The sequence below is a fragment of the Cololabis saira genome, chromosome 12 (assembly GCF_033807715.1).
Source record: "Cololabis saira isolate AMF1-May2022 chromosome 12, fColSai1.1, whole genome shotgun sequence".
NCBI lineage: Eukaryota > Metazoa > Chordata > Actinopteri > Beloniformes > Belonidae > Cololabis > Cololabis saira.
Window position 1 is genome coordinate 20,505,890 of NC_084598.1, and position 12,421 is coordinate 20,518,310.

The 12,421-nt window shown below is 38.8% G+C and overlaps 1 protein-coding gene across 1 annotated transcript; it reads right to left on the reverse strand.

The window, feature by feature from the left end:
- Positions 1–1,451: 1,451 nt before the first annotated feature.
- Positions 1,452–11,312, reverse strand: LOC133457082 (YTH domain-containing family protein 1-like). Its single transcript, XM_061735951.1, has 6 exons — positions 10,932–11,312; positions 8,992–9,016; positions 6,966–7,045; positions 4,427–6,070; positions 4,219–4,263; positions 1,452–4,028 (listed from the first exon to the last, which is right to left on the reverse strand). The coding sequence occupies exons 1-6, from the start codon at positions 10,956–10,958 to the stop codon at positions 4,002–4,004; spliced, it is 1,848 nt and encodes a 615-aa protein (XP_061591935.1). The 5' UTR covers positions 10,959–11,312; the 3' UTR covers positions 1,452–4,001.
- Between the last annotated feature and the right edge of the window lie 1,109 nt (positions 11,313–12,421).

Below are 12,421 nucleotides of genomic sequence, written 5' to 3' on the forward strand. Positions count from 1 at the left end.
GGCTCAAACTCAGGCCCACACCAGAAGTTGAAGCGCCTATCAGGTACAATTGTTCACGGTGGTGTTTTTATTCGGACAGGGTCAACACATATTGATTGGGTGGCAGGTACGCCATCTACAGGCGTCTCACTGACGGCGCATCGTTGAAACTGAAGACCAGTGAAGCTCAATGACCGAACCACAAGAAATACATCCTTCCAAAATAAACCTTTTCTCTCGACATGTTCAGATTCAACTCTATATTTAAACAGACCAATGTTTAATTTCAGAATATTAGGTTTATGTTAGGTTTTAAAACCTTTCCTAATTAATTTAATTCTGAAGAATTTAGTTTTCATAAACTCATCATTGGTGTCTACTGGTTACTTATGTAAATTATGAACAAACCAATTTAAACAAATTAACCATTTTGTTTCAAAAGTTTTTCATGTCAGTTCATAGTTGCCCACTTTTACACCACGCCTGAATAACAGTATTTAATTGAAAACTTAGAAATAAACATTTTAAATTATTCAGTTATGACATTAACAAACAAGAGTCTGTTTAATTAACTGATCTATTAGTTATTCATTTTAAGATATTGCCACACAGCTCCAGAAGACGTGAATGTACAAAGATAGACTAAATGTGATACTGCTTAACGATTTTCTGACATAAGTTAATGCCTTTGTTGTAATAATGTCACAAGCAAAATAAAGTCTTAAGTGCAATAAGTTATTTGTTATTGTAATTATTTTCTGATGGATTATTTTTGGATATGCTAACTTTGCAACATGCATGCTGCAATAAATGGCATTTATTTAATTTGCAAATTGACAATTCAAAGACATCAGGAATCTTGTAGCATACATGCTTTGTGAAAAACTGCATTCAGCACATCTGTAAAAATCCCTATTACAGATCTATACTTTAAAAATAAACCATTATTTAAAGTGTTTTCACTCCAGCTTTTTTTTTATTACTTCATCCTGTGACTGGAACATTAGATCCTGCATGTTTGGAGATCAGTACCATGGAGAGTTCCTGTCAAAGAACAGGACATTTCAATCTGGTACACAACTGAAAAGAGTATACACAGGATAACTTTAGCTGGGTAACTGCACTGTTGATTGTGCATATATTTTAGAATTGGCTGCTGAAATGTCAAAATGTTTTTAATAAAAAAAATTCAACCCGATACCTGTAAACAATGTTCATTGACTCAAACTGTGTTGTAGTAGACCACTTCAAAGGATGAAATAGATTAAATACGTGACAATGCTGCAGATGTGACACAAATACACAGTATACAGCTGTATTTGTCTAGAGGTAAAAATAAAATTAAAAATGTTTAAACAAAGTAAATATTACACTTCAGCACTGAGGCTGCCCTTCAGAGATTCCTCTATTTGTAGAAGATCTTTGTAAATGTTTAAATAACTCAGAAAATTCATGAATTCATGACAAAGTAATTTCTTCATGTACAGTTTATTAAGGCTTGATTTCTTCTATAAAGAAAAACCAAGACAGAGCCTTTAAACACGGTATTTCCACTACAACTGCGGCTTGTAAGATAATCAGTTTGGTATGTCATGTCGTTGATCCTTTTGCAGTGTTGACTTTTCATGTCTGACCTGACATCCCTTTTACAGCAAACATCTCTTACAGTTATCAACATGCATGAAAGCCCTGTGCTACAATCACAACCAGCTCATGCTTCCTGAGGGGGAGAAGGTTAAAAAAAAAAAAACAAAAAAAAAACCCAGCTCTAACTGACAGTCTTCGGTGACATCCTTCCACCTTACTATATCCTTTATGTAGAGTGGTGTTGGCAAAGGCAAATGTGAAGGGCATCCACCATATTGCTTGAATCAACCTAACTTTTTTTGCAGGTAAAAGGTACATAAAGAAGAGAGACTTCTGTCAAGAGTTTAACTCATTACATTACAGGGCATACACTGGCCAGATAATACAATGAAGCTTCTTCCTGTGAAGCATACAGCTCCTTTTGGCTGACCTCAGCAAAGTGCATTACTCACGCCATTTTGCTGTTATAATGGGAGAAAGATATGACATAATCAAGACAGATTGCAGATTATACAATATTAAGCATAATCTAAAAAGAAAAAAACAAAATAAAATGCAAACACCCAATCCAGGCCATATTAAGTACACAGGTGAAAATCTGTCAGATTTGAAACAGAAAATTATGACTTGGAATCTGAAAAAGGAATTTAGTTTATGGGAGGTTGTGAATCTTAAATCAAAATTGAAAAATTTAAACTGCTTGAGATAAAAGAAATCGTTATGTCTAATAGCAGCATTTCTCTCTGCATCACTGTAAATCTTTTACTATACAGAAAATAGTAGCAACCTCACATTGATGAAGGGGAAATAAGTCTCAAACGCTTCCAGGCTCTGAATGTTCCAGAATTAGTGATAAACAAGGGGACACGCGTGTCTTTACCTGTCAAATAATAACAATGTCACATTAAAGACAAGCTGTATGGAGAACAATTTTAACATCTCCGGCAGACTTACCATTTTACAGCTTGTCATGCATGGGCGCAAAAATCTAACTTTTTTTTTTTTCCGGATTTTTTCTTTATTTTTATTTTTTTGCCCAAGTTTTCAAACATTTTTTTCCCTCCTTTTGACATACCATAACTTACTGTATCATAATCAATAGCTTCAGGCTACAACAAACTATAGTAGTAACAACCAAGAAAATAAAACACACAGAAACCACATTTCATTCGTAATTTTTTCTTACTTGATAGTAAATCAGTTACATTAAATTTAAGGTTATACATTTTTAGGCTTTCTCCATGAATATATATAGGCTCCTACGTTAAAGCTTAGCATCACGACCAACATGAAAGACTTAGCAAAACCAAATTTGAAAGAAAACAGGATTAAGACAAAATGACGGTGAATAGACAAATATGTGAACCCTCCCCCTTTTTTTGTGGAACAAAGATGCGATAGCAACAATTCATTCAACTTAGCAGTTACACCATTACATAATTCTGACAAAGCAATTTAAAATGGTGGATATGACAAGTCGTCAGACTGGATTGTGTACACAAGCAGAATCTCCTGATGAAACATACAAAAGACCCCTCAAGACAAACATGAGAAAAAAGGAGGGGTGTGAAAGGTGTAATTAGTACAATTTTTGATTTAAATGGTGAGAGTTCTGGTTGTGGAGGACACGTCCATTATTTCTTTCCCAGAAGCCTTAGCAATTCCTCCTCTGAAATGTCTCAAATCCCATGTGACTTCACACTATCCCTGATTTTTCCAGCAGTGTCACTGTTTGAGCAGTTCTTTTGAGAAGTCACCAATAATTAGAAAACAAAAACATTAAGGCTCCAGAAAACAGATTTCTGAAATGAAAGTTGTCAGTAGTAAGCCAAAAAAATAGATTTTGTTGATTTGAATGAAAAATAGTTAAACCGTTGGAGTTTTATTATCACACAGTTCCAAGTCTGACATTGCCTTTAGGATCCTCCAACCCTGTTGGCACAGTTAAACCTATTAAACATGGCAATGTTGCCCCCAAATGGTCAAATAGGGGCAGGACACATCTGTTCCTGATTGTACTGAAATATAAAGTGGCAGGTTCTTTTTTTCTTCTCCATGGTGCAGTCAAACCCTGATTCGATTGGAAAGAGGAGGGGATGAGGTAAAAGAGAGGGGCAAAAAAAAAAAGAAAAAAAAAAAAAAGAGTGTTGCGAATAGAGTCCATGATGGAACAGGAAGAAAATAATGTTGAAACGAATTGAACAAAAAGGTGGTGGTTGGAGCTAGGTAATACATATAATCAGCTTGTAATCCCTGCACAAAAAAAAAAAATTTGATGATAGGTGGGGCAAAAAAAGCACATGTCTTGACAGTGGCAGAGATTCACCAGGATTAAAGAGAAAACAAAAATGAAGGGCTTTGTTGCATTTTCATATTCTTCTGTCTTTAAATCAAGTCCTAGTGTAACTGTCGATCAAAGTGAAGGTAAATGTGTTCTATTGTTTATTCCTGTTTTGGCGCTCCTGAGAAAAAAAAGAAAAGAAAAAAGAAATCAGACAAAATAGTCACTTATAACAATAGCATAGTTCTTAATGAGGTTTATGCTTTTTTTCTCTTCAAAATAGGCAAAAGCATTAATCAATACAGCTATGAAATTAAATACTCTTTTGATGCTCAATGCCATTAACAAGAATATAGATTTTACTTCTTTACCTGATCCAACCGAGAGCGGTTATGTATCTGTGGAGGTTCAAACGTCTGTAACAAACACAAATAAGAAGAAACAAAGAAATGTTTTAGAATCTCACAAATTGGACAGAAACCAGCAGTCAAACTGTGGTAGCTTTATGGTGAGCATGCATAAACCTCTGAACACAGTTTTGGTTTGTTCAAAGGTAAATAGTGAGATGAATGTACCCACCTTGCGCACCACCTCTTCTTCTTCCTGCCTCTTCTCATAATGGGAGAAATCATCAAATATGGAGGTGGTATGTTTATAGGTGGCAATAATCTTGAGCACCTGCTTGGCCTTCTCCAGGGGAACCTCCTGTGTATCACGGGAGTTGGTCACTGGCTTGTTGTCGTTGTTCTCCAAACGGATGTGGCGCAGCTGGCTATTAGGCACATCCTTAACAAACAACCAGTCCACATCAAACTTGCCCTTCCACTTGTCCTGTGCCCAAACACCAGCACTGGTCCCATAGTCCACTGGTGAACGCATTTCTGCCACACCGCAGAAATGACCACTGCCATTGACACTAAACAGCAGGTACACAGGACCTTTAGCATTCATGGCCCGGAAGGCTGAGTCCAGCCGCTTGTTGCCGTGCTCTGTGCTGCACCAGATGGAGTATTTGATGGAGCGATGAATATCGTCCTCGGAGTAGCTCTTTATGATGAAAACACGGCCGTTCTTCAGGTTCCATTCAAAGTCCTTGGGGTTGTAGCTATGGTTGGCACGCAGCTTGTCCAGCACAGGGTGGGACTCGACACCAGCCCCTTGGCTAACAGATATTTGAGGCCCATTGGGCCCACCACCAACCACACCCATCACACCACTTCCATCATGGCCAGGGCCGGTTTGACCATAACCTTGATTGCGGTTTCGTGGTGCGACCCAACGGGTCTGGGGTTGTGGGGGCTGGGTGTGATTTTGGTAGGGCTGAGGTGGGGGCTGATGGTGCTGGTGATGGGGGGGCTGTAAGGCCATAGGTTGCATCTGGGATTGCACTAAGGATTGGTGAGGGGGGGGTGGCATGGGTCCTTGCTGCATTGGGCCTTGAGGTGCCATGGCATGAGGCATCCCCATAGGCTGTTGTTGCTGCATTGGAGCTGTGGGTACTTTGGACACCGGGCCCTTGTCCCAGGTCCCAATGTTCATGTTGTGTTTGATAGGTGGCGGGGGAAGAGCACCTCCCGGGTTTGGCATCCCTGGTTTAACCTTAGTTTTCAGCTGCTGTGGTTTGGCAGGCTTGCTAGCAATGGCTGCCCAGGAAGTGGGTTTAGGTGGAGGCATTCCTATAGGTGTGGCTCCGTTCCCTGTAGCTGCCACAGCAGGTCCACCGATCACAGATCCCACAGCCTTAACTCCCGAACCCTGACCAGGGACATCGCCTCCGATCTTCAACCCAACCATACCCTGTTCCAGGCTGTTCATTCCAGGGGCTTTGTTAAGGGTGTCACTGTGAAAGCCCGTCTGACCATCAGGCACCAGAGTGCCTCCCAAGGAACTGGGAGGATAGCTATAGCTGCCACCATAAGCTGAACTTTGAGTCTGCTGGCCTTGGGATCCACTTGTGCCCCAAGCGGAGAAGGCAGGGTTTTCAGGGAAAAAGTTAAACCTGTGCGGGTAAATACTACTTCCCAGGCCGCCTGGCTGGCCAAACACTGTGTCCGGCATGAAGTGATGGTCGCCATTACTTAGAGGTCCATAGGGTGTGAGGTATGGTATAGGGGGGTCCCCACCTGTAGACCAGGGAGCCTCACTTAAGGGGTATGGAAATCCAATGGAAGGAGCATAGTAGCTGGACAGGTAGGGATCGGTGATTGACTGGTAACTGTTGTTCTGCATGAATGAAAAATCGAGACACATCATTACCAAGTGACCTGCTTGATTTCAAAAAGTTGATTTTCCCATTACAGACACATTTTGGAGGACACTGACAACCCAGGTCATAGGCAAATTGACATTAGGTCAGCAGTCTCTAATGGCAACTTGTGATAATTTCATAAATGCGATTTCTGAGGTTTGCAGAATACATACATCCATACTCTAATCAAATATCTGGCACAGTAGATATTTTAGGAGTTGCAGAGTAAGATGTCTGCTTGAGCAACAGCAACTCCATATACAAGAGATGTGGTAAAAGAACATGAAAGGGGGAAACTTAAAAAGGGATTGGAAAAGATGGTATGGTTTTCGTGGTCTCACTTAGCCAAATTTGGTAAAACTCTGGCAAGAATACCCATACTTGTTTAATTTTTCCAGTGTGCAATATATAAACTTGTTCCAGAAGGAATGACAAGTGAGACTGTCATATTGCTTACATGATAGCTGTGACTGCTTGATGAATACAAGAAAGATAAATGAGGGTTTGAGTGTCTGGAAGAATCTTGTAATATTTGATCCTGTCACTATTCATGTAGTATGAAATGGTCACAAGTTCAGAATCAATTGTAAGACAAGAACATAATCTAGTTTTTACAATAGAAAAAAAATCCAACAGCATTGACCTTTGAGTCTGAACTCGGTTTGTTTTATTGAACACTAACTTAAATACATCCATTTTTTTTTTAGTACATAAGAATATTGTTTCAGGTGATACTTCAAAGTGGATAATTACAGAGATCAACAAGTTTGCAGGCTTTAAAGAAACTATAAACATTTGCAATATTATGACATTTGAGAAGAGATAGTATCATTGCAAGCCATGTATAAAAAGATGTAGAGGACACTTTACCTGAGTTGACTGACCAGTGAGGTATGGCTCAAAGTCATTGTCATGGACAGTCTCCTTCTGATGCAGAGAGCCATTTTGCACTACAAAGACAACCAGTATTACATAAACATAAGAACATGGGAATTTTACAGTAAAGGCTGGAACACATGCTTTTTAGAAAAGAAAAAATATAAATGGAAAACTAAGTTTGTTTAGATATGCTGTCTTATTAAAGTATACAGATAAACACACATAAAACTAACCATACAATTATTTCACATGAGCAATGAAATAACACTATTATATACAAAACACAAACAGACCTAAAAATTGTATCATACTATGCTACTCTCACAAATTAAACTTTAAGGGCTCCTCAGTTGTCTATTGTTATTAATTTGCAAGTGCTCCATAAAGACAAAACCAAACATGAAACATCAACTTTAAAAAGCCTTTTGGGCTGGTAGAATAACTTGCTAGCCAAATACACTACATGACACTGCATCAGTGGTACTACACCGTATAGTGTAAACAGTTTTTCACCAACTACGGTCAAAAGTCTTGCACCCAAAGAATGTTTAAGATTGCTTTCTGACAATGTTAAAAATCCAACAACCTTGTCTACTGATCAACCAATTGTGATGGAACATGAAATGATATATTAATTAATGCAACTTGCTTTTTCTTCTTAACCATGACCTGGACCACAGTCTCAACCTTCGGCACTTCTTTTGTGAAGTATTTTTGGCACACATAAAAAACTATTTCAGAAGACCAGGTGTTATTGTTTGTTTCTCAAATGTTTACCTGGTCAAATAAAGGTTTGAATAAATAAATAAATAAATAAATAACTTGATAGCCTACTATTTGGGAATAGTCATCATATAGTCTACGCATGCCATTTCTGCTGTCACCTTAAGACGTGCCTGTTACTCAATGTCCTTCGACAACTGCAATCGATCACGGATTACACAGCTTCAACACCAATGACATTGTTGATAAGAAACGAATAAGTACTAGTAAATCTTCTGTGAAATGAACGCAGTGATGGGGGTTGCCTAGCAAACAAATATTCCTTGTTAACATGATAATCCACCAATTTCAGGTGACAAATATTCTTAAATTAAATATGCTGCCCTAAATCTTAACAATTTCTCCATTATATGAAATGAGGAAGGAGTTTGCTTGAAACACTACGCCAACAACTAAATGTCACTCTAACTAGATTCAGTGAAATATCAAATGCTTTCAGTAGAGATTGACAGTGATAATGTGGATGATAATAGAAGTGGGATGTGTGACATTTCAATTTGGACCAGAGTTGACAACAAACCATTCCTGTTCAACAGCAACTTACAGAAAACTCAAAGCTACAGGTCTTAGCATGTCATGAGACAGGTCTGGGTTATATGTAAATAATGACTATCATAGAAATTAAATTTGAATGGAGAATCTCAGCAGCATCTTCTTTACCCTTTGACAGTTTGTTGAACTCATCAACTAATGCCAGACGTGGATTAAGAAATGTAGAGACATTCACTAGAGTAACTACAGTTTGGAATTTTTAAAACAATAAATAAAGATAAATGCAACAAAGCATTCTCAACAACTAAAGACCCTTGTTCATTAATCATTAGGGATCTATAGTGTGACACTTTTTAAGGCCAGTTTTCAGACAAAAACAAACTATCAAATCCTTAAGCATGATGCCATAAGTTAAAGTGCCAAACTATTAAAGCCTGCATCAGTGTTGTAAAATAAACTTTGCATCCCCATGATCCACTTAATTTCTCCATCCAAATGTGGCTATTTATCTGTCAAAGCAGGAGATAACAACACATGTACCTTTCAAACAAATTTCAATATTTCAAGTGAAGCCTTTAAATAGCACAGTACAAAAGCCAACCACTCTGTCCTCATTACTTATAAACTGAACCTTAAAAGTCATGCAAGTGGACACACAGAAAGACTGGTGGTGAATGTCATACACCAAATTAAAACATATATGTATTTAAAGACATTCATCTCAAATCCCTTCGACACCCACCTTTAGATGCTTGTCCCTTTGATCTCTGCACCCAGATTCATAAGAAAGAGAAAAGGAGACATTATTTGTAGTTATTTCACATGTAGGCTGGAGATTGAGTACAACCTATTACCTGTTACTTATTCACTCATCGTCTACAAATTAAACATAAGATTGCTTTTTGAGGAGAGACAAAGCGAATCACTTATTAAACGTTACTTTACAGGTAAAAAAACACCGATGTTTGCGGCTGGCTTCAGGTGTGAAGGCTGATTTATGGTTCCGCGTTACACCAACAGCGTAGGGTCTGCGTCGATTTAACGCAGAACCATAAGATCTTATTAAACTTAAAACAAGACTCATCACTGGAAAAAACAACACTTTTCACCTGTTTCAAGTAGATTTTCACTTGAAATAAGTAGAAAAATCTGCCAGTGGAACCAGATTTTTTTGCTTGTAATGAGAAGATAAATCTTGTCCCACTTTCTACTTATTTCAAGTGAAAATTTACTTGAAAACAAGTGAAAATTGTCAAATAAGTTATTTTTCTGGTGTTATTTTTAGATGCTTGTCCCTTTGATCTCTGCACTCAAATTCATAAGAAAGAGAAAAGGAGACATTATTTGTAGTTATTTCACATGTAGGCTGGAGATTGAGTACAACCTATTACCTGTTACTTATTCACTCATGGTCTACAAATTAAACATAAGATTGCTTTTTAAGGAGAGACAATGCGAATCACTTATTAAACGTTACTTTCAGGGGCGTCAATTCAGTATGCCAAGGTATGGCAGCCGCCACACCTTGGCTTCAAGGGAAAATGTAAATGGTTTTTTTTTAATACATTTATGGAATTACTCTGTGTCTATTTGTATTGATTATTCTATTATTTAATACATATAGAATAACTACAAATGCAAATCAGAACAACATGATCGATTTCACTAGTTATTATACAGTGCAAAAACTGAAAATCTTAACAAGAATATTTATCTTATTTCTAGTTAAAATGTCTAATTTTTAGTCAAAAACAATCTCATTGCATTTAAGACAAGACTCAAAAACAGATTTTCACTTAAAATAAGTGGAAAAATCTGCCAGTGGAACAATATTTTTTTGCTTGTAATGAGAAGATAAATCTTGTTCCACTGGCAGATTTTTCTACTTATTTCAAGTGAAAATTTACTTGAAACAGGTGAACATGGTAAAATAACAAGTTATTTTTCTGGTGATGACTCTTGTTTTAAGTGTAATGAGATTTTTTGACAAAAAATTAGACATTTTAACTAAAAATAAGACAAATATTCCTGGTAAGATTTTGAGTTTTTGCAGTGAGCGAGACTGCATTTGAAAAAGTTCCAATTTTCTTGACCACACAGATCAGCTACATAAACTTCTGTGATGAGTATCTGCTGGACGTGTTGATTGATACTCTAGTTAAGTTCTGTGACTCGTAACCGTCGATTTAACGCAGAACCATAAATCAGGCTTCAGTGCGGGTCAACCAGCCAATGCTACCGACACATCAGGGAAACTTTACTCTCACTCCCTGAGACAGCTCTTTAAAATGTCTTTTCCAAACCCCACTACCAGTTAAAGCAGCAGGCAAAGTTTCCCCCACAACAAATCCAACACACTTTGCTCTACAAACATAAACCATAACATTAAACTATAAAACGCCTTATGTAAATGTGTTTACGTTGAAGCAGCTTCAGGTTTCACGCATTCAGCTACAACAATTACCCTTTTCCCCCTGCTACGTAGACCACAAAACACACCGTTTCTGTTACAAATGCCCCGGGCAAACGTTATGCATGCTGAAAAGCGAGTGTCTAAATGCGTATAAGTGTTTTTAAGGTCCAGGCTCAGCCCGGTGCTGGCCCGGCCACGGCGGAGCGGCTAGCTAGCTCTAGCCCGCTCCCTAACTCTCAGCCAGGGGGCGAGGGCTCCGTCCTCCGTACCTGAGGGTCAATGCTTGTGGCAGACATAATTCATTAAGCAAGTCCCTGGATTCTCACGGAGCCTGAGCTTGTGACTGAGTGTCTCTCCCCCCGTGATTTGCAGTTCCCAGCTCGGCTGCAGCTAGCTCCGCGGCTAAGTGCTAGTGTTTCCAACTTCACACTTCTCTCAGTGTTCCCTCAGCAGCAGTCCCGCTCACGCTGCAGCAGGGGGACAGTCTGTGGTGCCAAATCAGGCCCCCTTTGGGATCAAGGATGTTTCTGTCTTCGTCCGCCTTTTAGTCAGTGTTTTTTTTCTTTCTTTCTTTCTTTCTTTTTTTATTCCAGAGAGAGAGAGAGCCGTCCTCGGTTAAAGCCCCGCACACTTCCCCAATGGCTGCTCCATCCGGGCTCTGAGGCGGAGCTGCAGTTCCCCGCTGCTGCCGCGGGGGGGCGACACTCTCAGCATGATAGAGTACAGTAGGAGAAGAAGGTCTGGGTTTTGACCAGAGCTGTCAAAAGTATTCACATTCATTACTCAGGTAGAAGTATAGATACTAGAGTTTAAAAATACTCCTGTAGGAGTTGAAGTATCAACTCAAGTTTTTTACTCAAGTAAAAGTATAAAAGTACTGGTTTCCAGGGGTGGAAAGCAGTGGCGTTTTTAGCTATGGGCTTCCGAGGCTGGAGCCCCGAATGTATTTCCTCTAGCCCCGAACCTAAAACACACCCAAAAAAAAAAAAAAAAAAAAAAATTTTTTTTTTTTTTTTTTTTTTTTTTTTAGGACTTAGGCGCTCGGGATTTATCATAGGCGGCGGGAAGATCGGCCTAGACGGCCGCCCAAATTTTCTCTATGGAGGAAAAAGGACTATACTATACTCTAGCTATAAAAGCCTGATGGACTAAAACATGAATGCATCTGTCTTCACTGGGGTAGTTGTAACTTAATATCAACAGTGCTTTTGACATCGGGTGATTCGAGTCACTGCTACGTGCCAACGAGCTACAGCAGAATGACCCTATTTTTCAGATATAAAGGTGTTATTTTTCATAAACTTTGCGGAATATATTGTGGCGATTTGCACTTAGCCACAATGGAAGCCAAGTGGAGAGAGAGCAGGAAAGATGCAGAAAGAGAGAAAGAAGACACAACAACCAATTGAGGACAGAGAACAACAGAGAATGTGAGTGGAGACAGGAGAAAAGAGATGAGGACAGATGGACAAGTCACAGAGACAAGATAGATAACAACAACAACAATTGAGGAGGACTGAGGCCGGTTTTAGGGGGGGGCAGGGGTGGGCTGTGCCCACCCAAACGTGCGTCCTGCCCACCCAATCAAAGTTATGGGGATCCTTTATTTTTTTATAATTTTATTTTTTTATAAATATAAAAAAATATCACAGAATATCTGTACCGTTTCTGATTGGGTGGGCTCTGCGCATCATTTTTAGACACAACAATGAACGCATACCGCAAAAGTTGTGTCTCGGCGGAGGGACCCAGTGTTCAG

Excerpts from the sequence above, each read along its gene's own strand:
- LOC133457082 (XM_061735951.1), bottom strand. The coding sequence starts at position 10,958 with ATGTCTGCCACAAGCATTGACCCTCAG. Across the intron at positions 9,017-10,931 it reads CCACAAGCATTGACCCTCAG|AGATCAAAGGGACAAGCATC; the intron begins GTACGGAGGACG and ends ATCTGGGTGCAG. Across the intron at positions 4,029-4,218 it reads ACCGCTCTCGGTTGGATCAG|GAGCGCCAAAACAGGAATAA; the intron begins GTAAAGAAGTAA and ends TTTTTTTCTCAG.